Raw genomic sequence first — 15,554 nt, forward strand, 5'->3', positions numbered from 1 at the left:
TTAAAAAAAAAAACTCAAAGCCGCCATCCTCCTCCTGGTCCAGCATCTTCAGCCACGTCAACCACTGCTGTCCTCCTTGCCCCCTCTCAACCATCCATCACTCCGTCTCTCGCCTTGAGCAGTTCCTGCTCATCTGCCCACAGTCAGGTGTCTGTCAAGGACATGTTTGAGCGTAAGAAGCCAATGTCACAAAGTCACCCCCTTGCCCAGCGTCTGACAGCTGGCTTGTCTGAACTCTTAGCCTGCCAGCTTTTACCATACAAGCTGGTGGAGTCTGAGGCGTTCCAAAAATTTGTAGCTATTGGGACACCGCAGTGGAAGGTACCCAGCCGAAATTTATTTTCACAAAAGGCAATCCCCAACCTGTACTCGATTGTGCAAAAGGAAGTAATGGCATGTCTGGCACACAGTGTTGGGGCAAGGGTCCATCTGACCACTGATACCTGGTCTGCAAAGCACGGTCAGGGCAGGTATATCACCTACACTGCGCATTGGGTAAACCTGCTGACGGCTGCCAAGTAGAGGAGTTGGTGACACTGCCATGACTTGCAGGCAGGCCTGCTGCCACCTCCTCTACTCCTCCTACTCCATCCTCGTCCATAACCTCCTCGGCTGAGACCTCTTCTGCTGCTGCGTCTTGCTCCACATCATGGCACCCCCCCAGCTCCCCAGGTACTATTCCACATCCCGGATACGGCAATGTCACACCGTCTTGGGGTTGACTTGCCTGAAAGCAGAGAGTCACACCGGACCAGCACTACTGTCCGCCCTGAACGCACAGGTGGATCAGTGGCTGACTCCGCACCAACTGGAGATCGGCAAAGTGGTTTGTGACAATGGAAGAAATTTGTTGGCGGCATTGAATTTGGGCAAGTTGACACATGTGCCGTGCATGGCACATGTGTGTAATCTGATCGTACAATGCTTTGTGCATAAGTACCCAGGCTTACATGACGTCCTGAAGCAGGCCAGGAAGGTGTGTGGCCATTTCAGGCATTCCTACACAGCCATGGCGCACTTTGCAGATATCCAGCGGCGAAACAACATGCCAGTGAGGCGCTTGATTTGCGACAGCCCGACACGTTGGAATTCAACACTCCTTATGTTCGACCGCCTGCTCCAACAAGAAAAAGACGTTAATTAATATTTGTATGACCGGGGTGCTAGGACAGCCTCTGGGGAGCTAGGATTTTTCTTGCCACGTTACTGGACGCTCATGCGCAATGCCTGTAGGCTCATGCGTCCTTTTGAGGAGGTGACAAACCTAGTCAGTCGCACCGAAGGCACCATCAGCGACATCATACCATTTGTTTTCTTCCTGGAGCGTGCCCTGCGAAGAGTGCTGGATCAGGCCGTAGATGAGCGTGAAGAGGAAGAGTTGTGGTCACCATCACCACCAGAAACAGCCTTATCAGCATCGCTTGCTGGACCTGCGGCAATGCTGGAAGAGGATTGTAAGAAAGAGGAGTCAGAGGAGGAATGTGGCTTTGAGGAGGAGGAGGAAGACCAACCACAACAGGCATCCCAGGGTGCTCATTGTCACCTATCTGGTACCCTTGGTGTTGTATGTGGCTGGGGGGAAGAACATACCTTCAGTGAGATCACTGAGGACGAGGAATGGGACATGAGTAGCTCGGCATCCAACCTTGTGCAAATGGGGTCTTTCATGCTGTCAAGCCTGTTGAGGGACCCTCGTATAAAAAGGCTGAAGGAGAACGACCTGTACTGGGTGTCCACGCTACTAGACCCCCAGTATAAGCAGAAAGTGCCTGAAATGTTACCGAATTACCGCAAGTCGGAAAGGATGCAGCAGTTCCAAAATAAATTAAAAAGTATGCTTTACACAGTGTATAAAGGTAATGTCACAGCACAACGGGAATCTAACAGGGGAAGAGGTGAAAGTAATCCTCCTCCTCCCACGACCACGCCGGCAAGGACAGGATGCTTTACAGACGTGTTGTTGATGGAGGACATGCGGAGCTTTTTAAGTCCTACGCATCGCCACAGCCCTTCGGGGTCCACCCTCAGAAAACGACTCGACCGACAGGTAGCAGACTACCTCGCCTTAACTGCAGATATCGACACTCTGAGGAGCGATGAACCCCTTGACTACTTGGTGTGCAGGCTTGACCTGTGGCCTGAGCTATCCCAATTTGCGATAGAACTTCTGGCCTGCCCCGCTTCAAGTGTCCTGTCAGAAAGGACCTTCAGTGCAGCAGGAGGTATTGTCACTGAGAAGAGAAGTCGCCTAGGTCAAAAAAGTCTAGATTACCTCACCTTTATTAAGATGAATGAGGGATGGATCCCGAAGGGACTGACAGTGGGCGATACATTTGACTAAAAAAGGCCGGATGAGGGGGACTACTTAACACACCACTCCTATCTGGTGGCACATTAGATTACACGCGCAATGCCCCAAATTTGAAGTAGGAGGACCAACTAAGCATCTTTTTCCATCTCCCGGTTCCTAAAATCGATGCCATATACACGTCCCCTGATAGGGGACGTAACAGGGATTAAACTGATAAGAATAGTACTACTTAAAACACCACTCCTATCTGGTGGCACATTAGATTGCATGCGCAGTTCCCCAAATTTGAAGTAGGAGGACCGACCAAGCATCTTTTTCCATCTCCCGGTTCCTAAAATCGATGCCATATACACGTCCCCTGACAAAGGACATAACAGGGATTAAACTGATAGGAATAGTACTACTTAACACACCTTATAATAACGCAGAGAGAGGCAACGCAGAGAGAGGAGTCTGAAGAAGAGGAGTCAGAGGAGGAAGGTGGCTTTGAGGAGGTGGAAGACCAAACACAGCAGGCGTCCCAAGGGGCTTGTTGTCACCTTTTGGGGACCCTTGGTGTTGTACGTGGCTGGGTGGAGGAAGACACCTTCAATGACATCAATGAGGACAAGGAACGGGACATGGCTAGCTTGGTATCCAACCTTGTGCAAATGGGGAGATTGTGGTTGTGCAAATGGACTGTTTAAACGGGGAGTTTGGTCTGTCACTGTGAAGCGGGCGTAACCCTTACACTACCTGATCGATACAACATCATACCTGATGTTTTAAAGCACGTTATTCCAAACAATTTAGGAATGTTAGGTGATTTATGCCCTTTATGGATTAAAACCAGACTCTGCATCAACTATGTAATTTTCCATGGGAGTTTTGCCATGGATCCCCCTCTGGCATGCCACAGTCCAGGTGTTAGTCCCGTTGAAACAACTTTTCCATCACTATTGTGGCCAGAAAGAGTCCCTGTGGGTTTTAAAATTCGCCTGCCTATTGAAGTCTATGGCGGTTCGCCCGGTTCGCCCGTTCGCGAACATTTGCGGAAGTTCGCGTTCGCCGTTTGCGAACGGAAAATTTTATGTTCGCGACATCACTATTCTGCAATCATCCAGCTGTGATCCTTGGATAATTTTTGGCCACTCAAACCATCTTCCTTACAGTGCATTGAGACAATACATATGGTATAATTAGGCATTTTCAATGCTTTTGATATTTTCTTGTAGCCACTTTATATTTTGTGATGCTCAACAACCTTTTGCTACACATTACAGCTATATTCCTCAGTCGTACTTATTTTGACAAATGACTAAGATAATTTGGCCTGTGAGTTACCTCATATTTATACCCCTGTAAAACTGGAAGTCATGGTCGAACAATTTCCTGGTCCTAGTCACACAGTTGTACTAAAAATGTAAAATATCCATGTGAATATACTTTTCTCATAAACAAAGGAATTGTGCCACACATATATTTAATAAAGATATTTTGGACAAACCTGTGTTGTGTTTGCAATAGTTTGATATACATGAGAGCAGAGTATTTTTGTGTATTTTTTTAACAAAATAATGAAAGGTTAAGCAATGAAGACAATTTTTCACAGCTTCTTTTCTCCATTAAGGGTTCCAATATTAGTGCAGGGCATTGTATTTCCCCTGCTGTAAGTCCCCTTAAATTAATACTATGCTGTAAAAACTATACGTGGGCCTTTATTATAAATAACTTTCCATTCACCCACATTTTCCAACAGCTACATTCCCACATTGTTACCTGCAAAAAAGCTTAGTAACACAACCTCACATACATATTTAATGTTCCATACATATCTCAAAACCGTCAGTACTCTCCTCTCATCCTTCTCACATACACACATCCCTCCCAACATCCCACTTTCTAGATATTCAGTATATTGATTGCATGCAATATGTTTATAACACCCATTTTTCCTTAAATTTGTCAGAACATGGATATAGTCTTCTCGCAGATATCACAACTAAGAGATGATGTCTATTTTATTGAAAATGCTTTAAACCGCTCAAAGCAAGAACATTTAGGTGTCATTGAAACAACACCAAAGCCAACAGCGGAACTCCCAATCCAGAAGACAACAGATCCTCTGTACATGGAACCTCAGAGTAGGTGTTTTCCAACTCTTTGTTATATACACAATAAACATTATATTATAAAAATGCAAAACTATTACCAAGGAAACAGAGCAGGAGATGCGTTTTAAATGAAACACAATGTACAATAAAGGAAACTAAAAAAAATGTGGACTCTTTTTCAGCAAGTGTGTAAGGAAGTTATGTGAGTCACAGCCGGTGGAAGTGTGCCTAAGGCTGCATAAGAAAAATAAAGTGAGTTGACTCCTGAATGGCAGAGAATTGAGAAAAGATCTATACACAAAAACTGCTCCATTAAGCTAAAGCTGTTATGGTGTTTAGTGTCCATTTAAACACATGCATTTAGATGCAGAATAAAATGTTATATGCCACATGATGACATTAATTTAATAGCAGTGCAGCACACACTCAAAGCAGTTAATATCAAGATCAACAACAACAACAACAAGTTAGCATTTAGTAATTATAAAAAAAAAAACAGAGTGAGGAAGATAGACAGATCTACAAGATTAGGCAGACAGAGGCTAAGCACGTTATAAAAGCTTCCAAGTCACACACAGAAGAGAAAACAGCCCAGTCAGTAAAAAAAAAGGGGGGACAAAAGATTTTTTAGATACATAAATGAGAAAAGAAAAGTAAAACAATAATTAGTTAGAGTAAAAACAAAAGAAGGAAAGTATGTAGAAGAGGATAAAGGTCTAGCTGACTGCCTCAATTAATATTTTTGTTCAGTATTTAAAGATGAAAATGAAGGAAAGGGACCTCAGTTCAGGAAAAAGGAAAACCTTGTTACATGTGAGTTTACAGAGTAAGAGGTTCTATGTCAACTGTGAAAAGTAAAAACAAATACGTCGATGGGGCCTGATGGTATACACCCAAAGTTATTAAAATAGCTTAATAGTGTACTAGCAAAACCATTAACAAATTTATTTAACCAATAATTGTTAACAGGAGTGGTCCCAGAATATTGGAAATTAGTAGGGAAAGGTAGTAGGGAGGAGTCAGGCAACTATAGGCCAGTAAGCCTTACTTCAGTAGTGGGGAAAGTAATAGAAACCATGTTAAAGGATGAGATTGTTGAACATCAGAGACAACATGGGTTTACTTCAGGGAGGTCATGTCAAACTAATCTTATTGATTTTTTATTATTGAGTAACTAAAATAATAGATCAAGGTGGTGCAGAAGACATTGCTTACCTAGTTTTCAGTAAGGCTTTTGACACTGTCACACATAGAAGGCCCATCAATAAACTACAATCTTTAAGTTTGGATTCAAATATTGTTGAATGAGCTAGGGAGTGGCTGAATGACAGGTAACAGAGGGTTGTAGTCAATGTAGTATATTCAAAGCAAGGTCTTGTTACCAGTGGGGTACCTCAGGGATCTGTGCTTGGACCTATTCTCTTTAATATTTTTATTAGTGATATTGCAGAAGGTCTTGATTGTAAGGTATATCTTTTTGTTGATGATACAAGAGATATGTAACAGGGTTTATGTTCCAGGAGGGATAAGCCAAAATGCTAATGATTTGGGTAAAATAGAAAAAAGGTGAGAGTTGTAGAAACTGACATTTAATGTGGATAAGTGCAAGATAATGCATCTTGGACGTAAAAACCCAAGGGCAGAGTATAGAATATTTGATACAGTCCTAACCTCAACATCTGAAAGTAATTTAGGAGTAGTTATTTCATTATTTTCATTATTATGACTTAAAGGTACGCAGACAATGTAATAGAGCAGCGGGAAATGCTAGCAGAATGCATAGGGAGAGGAATTAGCAGTAGAAAGAGGGAAGTGCTCATGCCATTGTACAGAGCACTGGTGAGACCGCACTTGGAGTATGGTACGCAGTACTGTAGATCAGATCTTCAGAAGAATATTGATACTTTGTAGAGAGTTCAGAGAAGGAATACTAAACTAGTTAAAGGATCTTAACATGTATAGCTCAGGGGAAAGATGAGACGGGGGATATGATAGAAACATTTAAATACATAAAGTGAATCAACACAGTAAAAGAGGGGACAATATTTAAAAGTAGAACAAATTCCACAGCAAGAGGACATAGTCTTAAATTAGAGGAGCAAAGGTTTAAAAATAATATAAGGAAGTATTAGCTAGGCATAAGGCTATCCTAGACTTAAGATAAGGACAGGGACTAATAAGAGTATTTAGAAAATTGAGCAGACTGGATAAGCCGAATGTTTCTTATCTGCCGTCACATTCTATGTTTCTATGTACCATAATATTAAAATTAAAATCATGATACATTACTTGAAAATACAAAAACATCAAGGAAACTTCTAGTCTGCATACTGCGAGATAACGTTTCAGAAGTACATCAGAAAAATGAAATGTTATGAAGCAAGCACAAACTACCCTACAAATGTTTAGATAATAGTTCTGTATTACATCGTATCAGCATTGTGCACCCATTTACTGGAGAAAACAAAAAAAGTTTCAATGCTGAAATAAAAAAAAATATATATATACTAGCTGATGCAGATGTACAGTAATCTCCACACTGCCCTATGCAGATATAGAGGATGATTGCACATACTTCTGTGAACAAACATAATGCCTGACCATGTTCACTACTCTGTGCAACATATACAATGAGCTTTTCAGTGCTCTGTACCAATAGAAAGCTCACATGTTCTCTCTATGCATTTCTAGGGAATACATGTAGTGATATAAAAGATATATGGTATACAAAGCTTAGTATAAACATAAAGATTGAAATTAAATTGCATGCATAAATAAAAGCACTTATCATACATAATGAAGTAATGATATAAGCTTCCATTCCATTCCACACATTGTATTTTAATAAAAAAAAAAAATTGGGTGAGTTCTGCATCAGTGCCAAACTTCAATGATTTATGCAATGATTTATGTCCTTAAGTGATAGCCTTTCTATATCCGTAAAATGACAGCCTTTTGTTCCCATTGTCTTAATATCTCTCCCACGTGTTTTAATGCCATTCTCTGTGTTTCCCTTGCCACTTTCCCCATATATTCCATGACAACCTCTCGATTAATTTCTATGCCATTTTCTCCTTTGTTCTCTAAAACAGAATCAGTTTCACTTGGTTTTTCCAAGCCATTTACATTTGTTCATTTACAAACCAGATTTTCCTGTGTATTTTAACAGCAGATAGCCCTTTGCGTTTCCATGCCAATGTTTCCTGGGTGTGCCCATGCCAGCTTCACCCTTGTGTTACTTTTTTATATAAATGAAGGTTATTTGCAAATGAACAGTGGCTATTTTACCATGCATGTTGAATACAACTGTATGCAAAGTAAATAATATAACATGTTATAGACCAGAACTGTAAAATGATTTTCATATGGATTTATTGTATGTATACAGATACAGTTACTATGGATATTGACCGTGTTCTAATTGTTCTAATGATGTGAAAGAAAAAACTCCTTGCTAAACTATTCATTTCCTCTCCAACGTACTTTGCTTATCAGTTATATTCAATGTGCCATCTGTTTCTTGCATGCGGTAATATACAACCAGAGTCATTAAAGCCAATACTTATTGTGCGTGTATAGTTCAAATCTATATTTGAAATTAATTCTGTGAAGCACAAGGTATTTGAACAATGTAATTGTTCAGAGTGAGAGTTTGCGCTGTTAAAGATAGTCTTAAACTTGAAAGAGAAACTGGGTAGTATAGTATGATAAGAAAACAATATTAAACCGAGTAATGATATTGTTATATCTGCTATAGGTTTAAACACAGAAATATAACAGAAAAATAAACATTTATGTCATAAAAACATTTTGCTCTTTTAGTGCCAGCTCTGTTCTTCACATGGTAAGAGCCCAACAAAAAAAGATAAAGTAACAAAATTATATGCATTGTTGTGGCATTCCAATGTAATATAAGTGACATCCCTCATGCTATTTTCAGTATCTTCTGTATTTTCTTTTGTAACTTATTACTAATTAGTATTGAACATTCAAAGTTCAGCTTTAACGGCCCTAACTTTTCCATGATGCACAATGAAATAGTACTGCGAATGTGATTGTTATCAGACTGATATGTAAATAAAATAGATTTCTTCAGTAACCACGCAAGCAAGATAAAACTTTTGGCAGCTTTCTACTGAATAAGATAAAAGTATAGGGCACAGACATTTTTTTTATTTTTTAAAGGCAAAATATTTATTTAGTCTGCAGAGAAATTATGTCTGTTCTTATTGTCTTTCTTATGCTTTTTTTTTTTTTAATGTTTATTTTTGTGTAGAGCAATAAATGTTGATGCCTGGACTCTTCTGGATCTCCATTTTTAATAGTCACTATATGGTAAAAAGTATCCATTTGCAGAACAGGGAGAGTTATAAACCTTTATCGGGAAAAAAAAGAATGATCTTTTTATTTTTAAATTGTTAAATTGTTCAATGTAATATGTTTCAATAGAATATTATTTTTGAAAAATCAAAACCATATAAAGGTAGTCCTCACACTTGTGACCTACCTACTTTATGACTGCTTGGATTACGAATTCGAGGGATTCCCCATGTTAGATAGCTGGTCTATGTTCGTGGGATTTTCCCCGAACATAGATTTGCAGGATTCCCTGCACTACTGAGCTAATCTATGTTCGGGGAATTTTTCTAGAACATAGATTTGTGGGATTCCCTGCGCTAGTGAACTGCTCTATGTTCAGTGGACTGAGTCGTAAAAACGGAACCCCGTCGATAAGTAAGGAGTGTCTGTACTGATTGAATTCAATTTAGGACATGTTTTTAATGCATCAATTTACTAAACCACAAACCAGAAGAAGACTGGGAACAAATTGGATTTATTTTGCCTTGGATTGTATCCAAATGTGCCTACTCTTCTGTTTTGTGGATTACCTTGGAGTGAAGTCCCAGCCTTGACAGTTAGATTTCCCTTGATTTTTGTTCATCTTCTCATCTTTTCTTTTTTTTTTTCTTTTTTTTATCATGAATTTTGTTCATTCACAGTTGTATACATTAGTAGAAAAAGTTGTTGTACATTTGACAATATAAAATTTCAATCATCATTACAGCAATCATGTTTGGTACATTTATACAGCGTAATTCACAGCTTGTAAACATTGTAACTGATCTCTAGGATGTATGTCTAGGATGTGTAGACACCATGTGAACAATTTTCTCTTATAAGAGAAAAAAGAAGAATAAGGAAAAGTAAAGAGTGAAGAGAGGACGGGAGGGGAAGGATTAAGGAGTTTCTTAGTACCCAGCAAGGCCTAACAGAGATTGGCAAGTAAAGTTACAGCGATCTAAGCTACCCCCCAACCAAGCTTTTCATTATACAAAATCATCCAGTTTTTTAAGATTTGCTTTGTGTGATTGAATGATGTATGCAATATTCAAGTTACAACTTTTCCCTCTTCACATCATATTCATGTATTATTTGAGCACATATCATGGGCACAGCTGTTATGACTTTGAGGGCATGTGGGTTATGGGTTAGTGAGACAATTTGCTTCATCCCAGCTAGTCCAGGCTACTCTCCAAGTCTTGCTTTGTTGATTTGCAGCTTGTCTGCCCGATATTTCAGATAGTTTATTGGTTTCAATAAGTTGTAGGCATTCTTCCAATGTAGGGGGCGTGTTTTTTCTCCAATTCCTACTGATGACCGTAAGCACTGCAATGTTTATATGGTATATGAGGTAGCGCGACATACCAGTTATTTTTAGGGTGTAGTTCTGTAGCAGAAAGTTTTCCGGGTTATGCAGGATACGCACCCGTCACTCTATATATCAGATCTGCTACCCTTTTCCAATAATTCACTATTTTTGGGCATGCCCATGATATGTGGAGCATATCTCCAAGCCTATCTTGACATCTCCAACATTGGTCAGAGATGTTAGGGTGCATACTATGCAAGTGCTTTGGTACCAAATACCATCTATATAAAATTTTCCTTGAGAGCTCTGTTTGGCGTATAGTGTAAGTTTTTTATTAGAAGAAAATATTAATGAATAATGTTCAGCCCAGCGTAAAGTATTGAAATTATTTTTGTTGCTGGTGCCTGTTTCGTGAGTATTTTCTCAAAGCTCCTCAGCTGCTGCATATTTACACTGTGCCGTGCTGGAATATAGTGTTTCAGTAACCACATTTTTAATTGTAGGTAAGAGATGTGAGCTACACTTGGGAGGTTATGGCTTTGTTGTAGATGGGCAAATGCTATAACCTTATTATCATGGATCAATTGGTGGACATAGCATATGTCATGTCTTTCCCAGATTTGAGAATTAAGATTAGGTATCATGTATTGAAGTGTGGAGATTGTCATTGCCGGGGAGTACAGGTCATGAGAGCAGTACCTGTGTCTGTGTGTGTTCCATACATGCCTTGTGAAGGCTGTCATAGGAAGTATGGGTATCTGTCTAGGTCTAAGGTGGTTGGGAATCCACATCAAGGAGGAAAAATGATGGCCCCTTGTTACTGCTGATTCAATGCCTACCTATTGTGGGGGTTGTCTCTGCGTCTGAGCCAGCACCAGCTGCTCTAAGTAATAATATTGAATATTTGGTAGGCTCATGCCTCTCTTTGTGAAGTGGTGGTACAGAGTGGACACAGAGACTCTCGGTCTTTTGTCTGCCCATATGAATTTGTTGATTATTGTAGCGGAGAGCTGGTCTCTCACAGACTATGTCCGCTGGTAATCCAAGTGAGGCTCAGGAACAATTAGTAATACCCAAGAGAATAATATCCACGGTTAGTAAAGTAATCCAAAAGTATCCCATCACAATTCCCAATGACTGGACGACACACAGCATCAGGAGCAGAACTGAACTGTTATGCCACACATCCTTCTTTTAAGCATTTCTCATTTCTCCCTTACAAGGGAGGTACCCACAATAATTAGTACAGTAGCCAATCATTTACACATTACCTTCCACAAATCTCCTCCCCTCAGTATGACACATAATCCACTTATACAGTATTTGGTTTCACCCGGTTTTCAGATGTACCCCAAATATGCTAGGTACAATTATACATGTTATACATGTTATACCCCCTGATAGCCCTGATCTGGCTGAGCAACATATTCAAAAATCACCCAGATCGGACCAGGGGTTCGGGAGTTAGGTGGAAGTAGAGATTTGACCGACCGCACACGAGGTAGTATCCGAAAATACTTCCATGTGTTTTGGCCTTGCGGTCGGTCTTGATTTGGGAGATAAAAAGCACGAAAATCCCTGCCATCCAGGGCTGAGCTGGGGTTCGCATGAATCCCCTTGTTAAACGAATGATAGACTGATGGGTTATTCTGTTTGGTAGTTCTGGAGCCCTGGAGGTCTCAGCGGTCTTCAGGTAATCAAGTGTCCGATTTGGGTTCCAGACACTCGACGACCAAACACCGCTGAGCGTTCGTATGCATGATGGCTGCCACCACGTGTTCGTATGCCGAACGGCGGCCACCCAGAAAGCCCACACGGGGGATTTTGTCAATTGTAAATTAGCTTGTGGTTACACTGGATTAGGGGGGTAAACGAGAGGCACACTTATCCCTGGGGTGGTCTGATTGTTCGGTAGTTTCATTCGTATGATGGACGGAGTGATTTTACCGAACAATCAGGCAAATGCTGCATACATACACTATCAATACACATAACAGGAAATAACCAAAAGTACATTATAACACACAATTTTGCATACAGCCCAATGCAATCTGCTACAATTAGCTTTTGGCTTTGTGTGAAGTATTTAGTTGGCACCTTGATTGGTAGTGTTCTGAACAGATACTGGTATTTAGCAATAGCTATCATCTTAACCGCAGCCATATGGCCTGAGCAGGAAATAAATGTATTTTCCCAGCTGATAAGGAGTGTCTTAATGTCATTTTGTAGACTTATGTAGTTTGCCTTGTACAGTTTATCTATGGAGTTGGTAATTCCCAAGAATGTTAAATGGTCAGTTCTCCAATCATATTGGAAGGTCTGTTTAAGTGTGTGCAAAGAGGCATGGAAGGCATTAAAACTCATGGCCTGGGTTTTTGGAACGTTTAGTTTATAGTAAGAGCAGTGACTGTACATGTCTAAAATGGCTGCAAACGTAGAGACTCCCCAGAGTTATGAAGGGTGAGGAGAATGTCGTCCGCAAAAAGTGTTAGTTTGTACTCTTGTTGGTGAATACGTACTCCAGGATGTGTGGATCATTGCGAATTAAGTTAAGTGGTTCTAATGCCAATATGTACAATAAGGGTGACAGTGAGCATTAGAACCACTGCCTAGAACCATTGGTTATACTAATGCCAGTGATACAAATCCTCTATTGGTGACTCTCGCCGCTGGGTTGCTATATAGCACCTTAACCGCCATGGGTAAGGCTGGCGGGAACTGGAACTTTTTTAACACCACAAGGAGGAAGGGTTAGTGCAGCCTATCAAAGATTTTTTCAACATCCAACAAGAGTAATACACTGTCCCCTCCCCCCCCCCCACCCCGCAAGCTGTGCATCAAGTCAATAACCTTCTTAGTCCCATCCGCTCACTGACGCCCCTTAACAAACCCCATTTGGTCATCATGGACAATGGTGGGAATGATATATGATAGTCTATTAGTGAAAAGTTTTGCAAAGATTTTAATATATCTGTGTTCAGAAGTGATATTGGCCTTAGATTCTGACCCCTATTTGGTATTTTCCCTGGTTTGGGCAATGTCATGATGTGTGCCATCAGCATTTCAGCTGGTGGGTCTCCAGAGGCTAGCAGCACTTGAAAAGTGTGCAAGAGATGTGGGGCGAGGGTGGAGGAGAAGGCTTTATAGTATGGATTTGACAGCCCATCAGGGCCAGATGATTTCCCAGATGGTAGGGCATCAATGATGGTAATGATTTCCTCAACTGTGATGGGGGATTGTAGCAGTGTTTGTTGGTCCATTGTAAGGGTTCTGAGGTTCATTCTGACCAGAAAGTCAGAGATCTCAGTGTCAGTTGGTTTGTGGGTATGTGCGTCAGATTTTAAGTTATATAGCTTAGTGTAGTATGTTGCCAGTTGGTCAGTGATGTGTTGGGGGTTATATATTTTCGTGCCATCCGGCTGCAGAAGATAAGGTAGTTTGGAAGAGGCCTGCTGTTTATGTAACCGTGCTTTATATCTGTGAGCATATTCCCTAACTTTCAGTCTTTGTAATAAGTGTGCTGTTTTAGTCATATGAAGTTCATTGAGGGATTTGGTTATTGTGCAGGTGTGGGGGTTAAATAGTGTCATGCAGATGCATTTCTCAGAGCTAGTTAGAGTGACATACGTTGAGCAGATGTGGCTATCTTGCGATGTGATGCTTGGCTAAGGAATATGCCTTACACAACCGTTTTATGTGCCAACCATTGAGTGAAGGTGGAGGTATCCATGGTAGTGTTAGTAGCAAAGTATGCCTGTATCTTCGCGTCTACTTTCCCCTTAAACTGTTCGTCATATAATAATGTGTCATTGAGTTTCCAGGGTGGGCGCCCCATTGTACCTGCTCAGTGATGGTCAATAGGACCAGAGCATGGTCCGACCATACTATGTCTCCCATGGGGCAGTGCGATGTAAGTATAGAGGCAGAGGTAAGTACACGATCTATGCGAGAGTAGGTTTTGTGTGCTCGAGAGTGGTGCGAGTAAGTTCGGTCAGAAGGGTGGAGGGTTCGCAACACATCTTATAATTGAAATTCAGTTATGAGTTTAGTTATGGATTGAAATTCTGTTTTAAGGCTATTGTTTCTGACTTTAGAAGTGGAATCTAGATTGTGGTCTAGTATATGATTATCTGGTCTGTGTGGGGAGTCCCTATTTTGTTTAGGACTTTATGGAGACAGCTCCTTTGGTTGGTATTAGGACTGCACACATTTGCTATTATGCATTCTGTGTCATTGATTTTACAGGTGAGTATTATATACCTGCGTTGACTATCAACTTTGCTCTTAAGAAATTCAAATGATAGAGATTTGTGGAGAAGGATTGATACCCCCCTTGACATGGATGTATGGGCAGTGTGGTATTGTATAGGATAATCTCTGGTACCAAAGGATGGGATTTTGAGTTTAACAAAGTGCGTTTCTTGAACACATAGGATGTCACCTTTGATCTGTTTGGCCTCGTCCATAAGTATTCTTCGCTTATGTGGGGTGTTTAAGCCCTGTACGTTGTGCAAGTAAAGCTTCATAGTTGGGTGGCATTCAGGGAATGCTTATGTGTTCCCAGTTTCTCATGAGCTATGAAGCCAAGGTACCAATGATGGAAGTCAGGGATGTGGATAAGTCCAGCTGTATCCACATCTCGTGGAGGGATCAATTGTAATTGCGGCTCTGAGTGCCATAGTTGATCAAATAGATAAAGTTCTCTCGGTAGAAGGTGAGAGGGTGAGGGGTTATCCGGGAGAGAAAAAGCACAAATAAAGAAGTAAAGAAAGAAAAACAACAAATAAAGAAAGTATATACAGTAAGTCCCACTGGGGGGGAAAAGTGCAGTCCTCGTGCACTGTGGGGTAAGCAGGACTGATATGTCCTAGCGTGGTGACTAGTCGGGCTTTAGATGTAAACAATATGTATGGAGAACTACAGTGATCATAAATGTTGCAGCATAGGTTAGTAACTTTTTTTTTGTCGTTGTTTTGTTTTATACTGTCTTTATATCTATATAGCACCTCAACCTCCATGGGTAGAAGTACTCTTCACTTAAGTGGAGGCACATACTCCTTGGGGCTTACCAGCTGCATCCCTACCCAGTCTGACTCCCCTAGAGCAAGAAACACCAGCCTCAGTGGTTACTCAAAGTGTGCTGAAATCTAGATACTTATCTTAGCATGTACTATGAGGCGTATAGCAAACACCAGCTGAAATGGCTACTCAAGTGTACTAGAGTCAATAAAATTGGTCAGCCTTAACATGTAACATAAATATAACTGGGTGAATTATAAGTGGAAACAAAATCTCGGTCATAATTGCAGTCTGCTTGGTACAGGAGCAAGTTTTGGTTCCAGTCATGGTAATCAGCGCCCAGTCCCAGACCATTCCAAGAAGACCTGGTGTCTTGCGCCCGGCGAGGCTGGGATTTGTGGTAGTCGGAGACAAGATAGTCGAACCTTCCTCTGAGGTGTCAGGGCCGTGATGGTTCCATTTCTTATGGCCAGGAGCTTAG

General features: G+C 40.9%; 1 protein-coding gene across 1 annotated transcript in view; it reads left to right on the forward strand.

Moving 5' to 3' along the window:
* LOC134614463 (EF-hand calcium-binding domain-containing protein 14-like) overlaps positions 1-15,554 on the forward strand; it is a 70,363-nt gene that overhangs the window by 37,281 nt on the left and 17,528 nt on the right. The window contains exon 7 of the mRNA XM_063458264.1: positions 4,260-4,434. Coding sequence (XP_063314334.1) covers positions 4,260-4,434 — 175 coding nt within the window. The remainder of the gene's footprint in view (positions 1-4,259; positions 4,435-15,554) is intronic.

The sequence above is a fragment of the Pelobates fuscus genome, chromosome 6, assembly GCF_036172605.1.
Source record: "Pelobates fuscus isolate aPelFus1 chromosome 6, aPelFus1.pri, whole genome shotgun sequence".
NCBI classification, from domain to species: domain Eukaryota; kingdom Metazoa; phylum Chordata; class Amphibia; order Anura; family Pelobatidae; genus Pelobates; species Pelobates fuscus.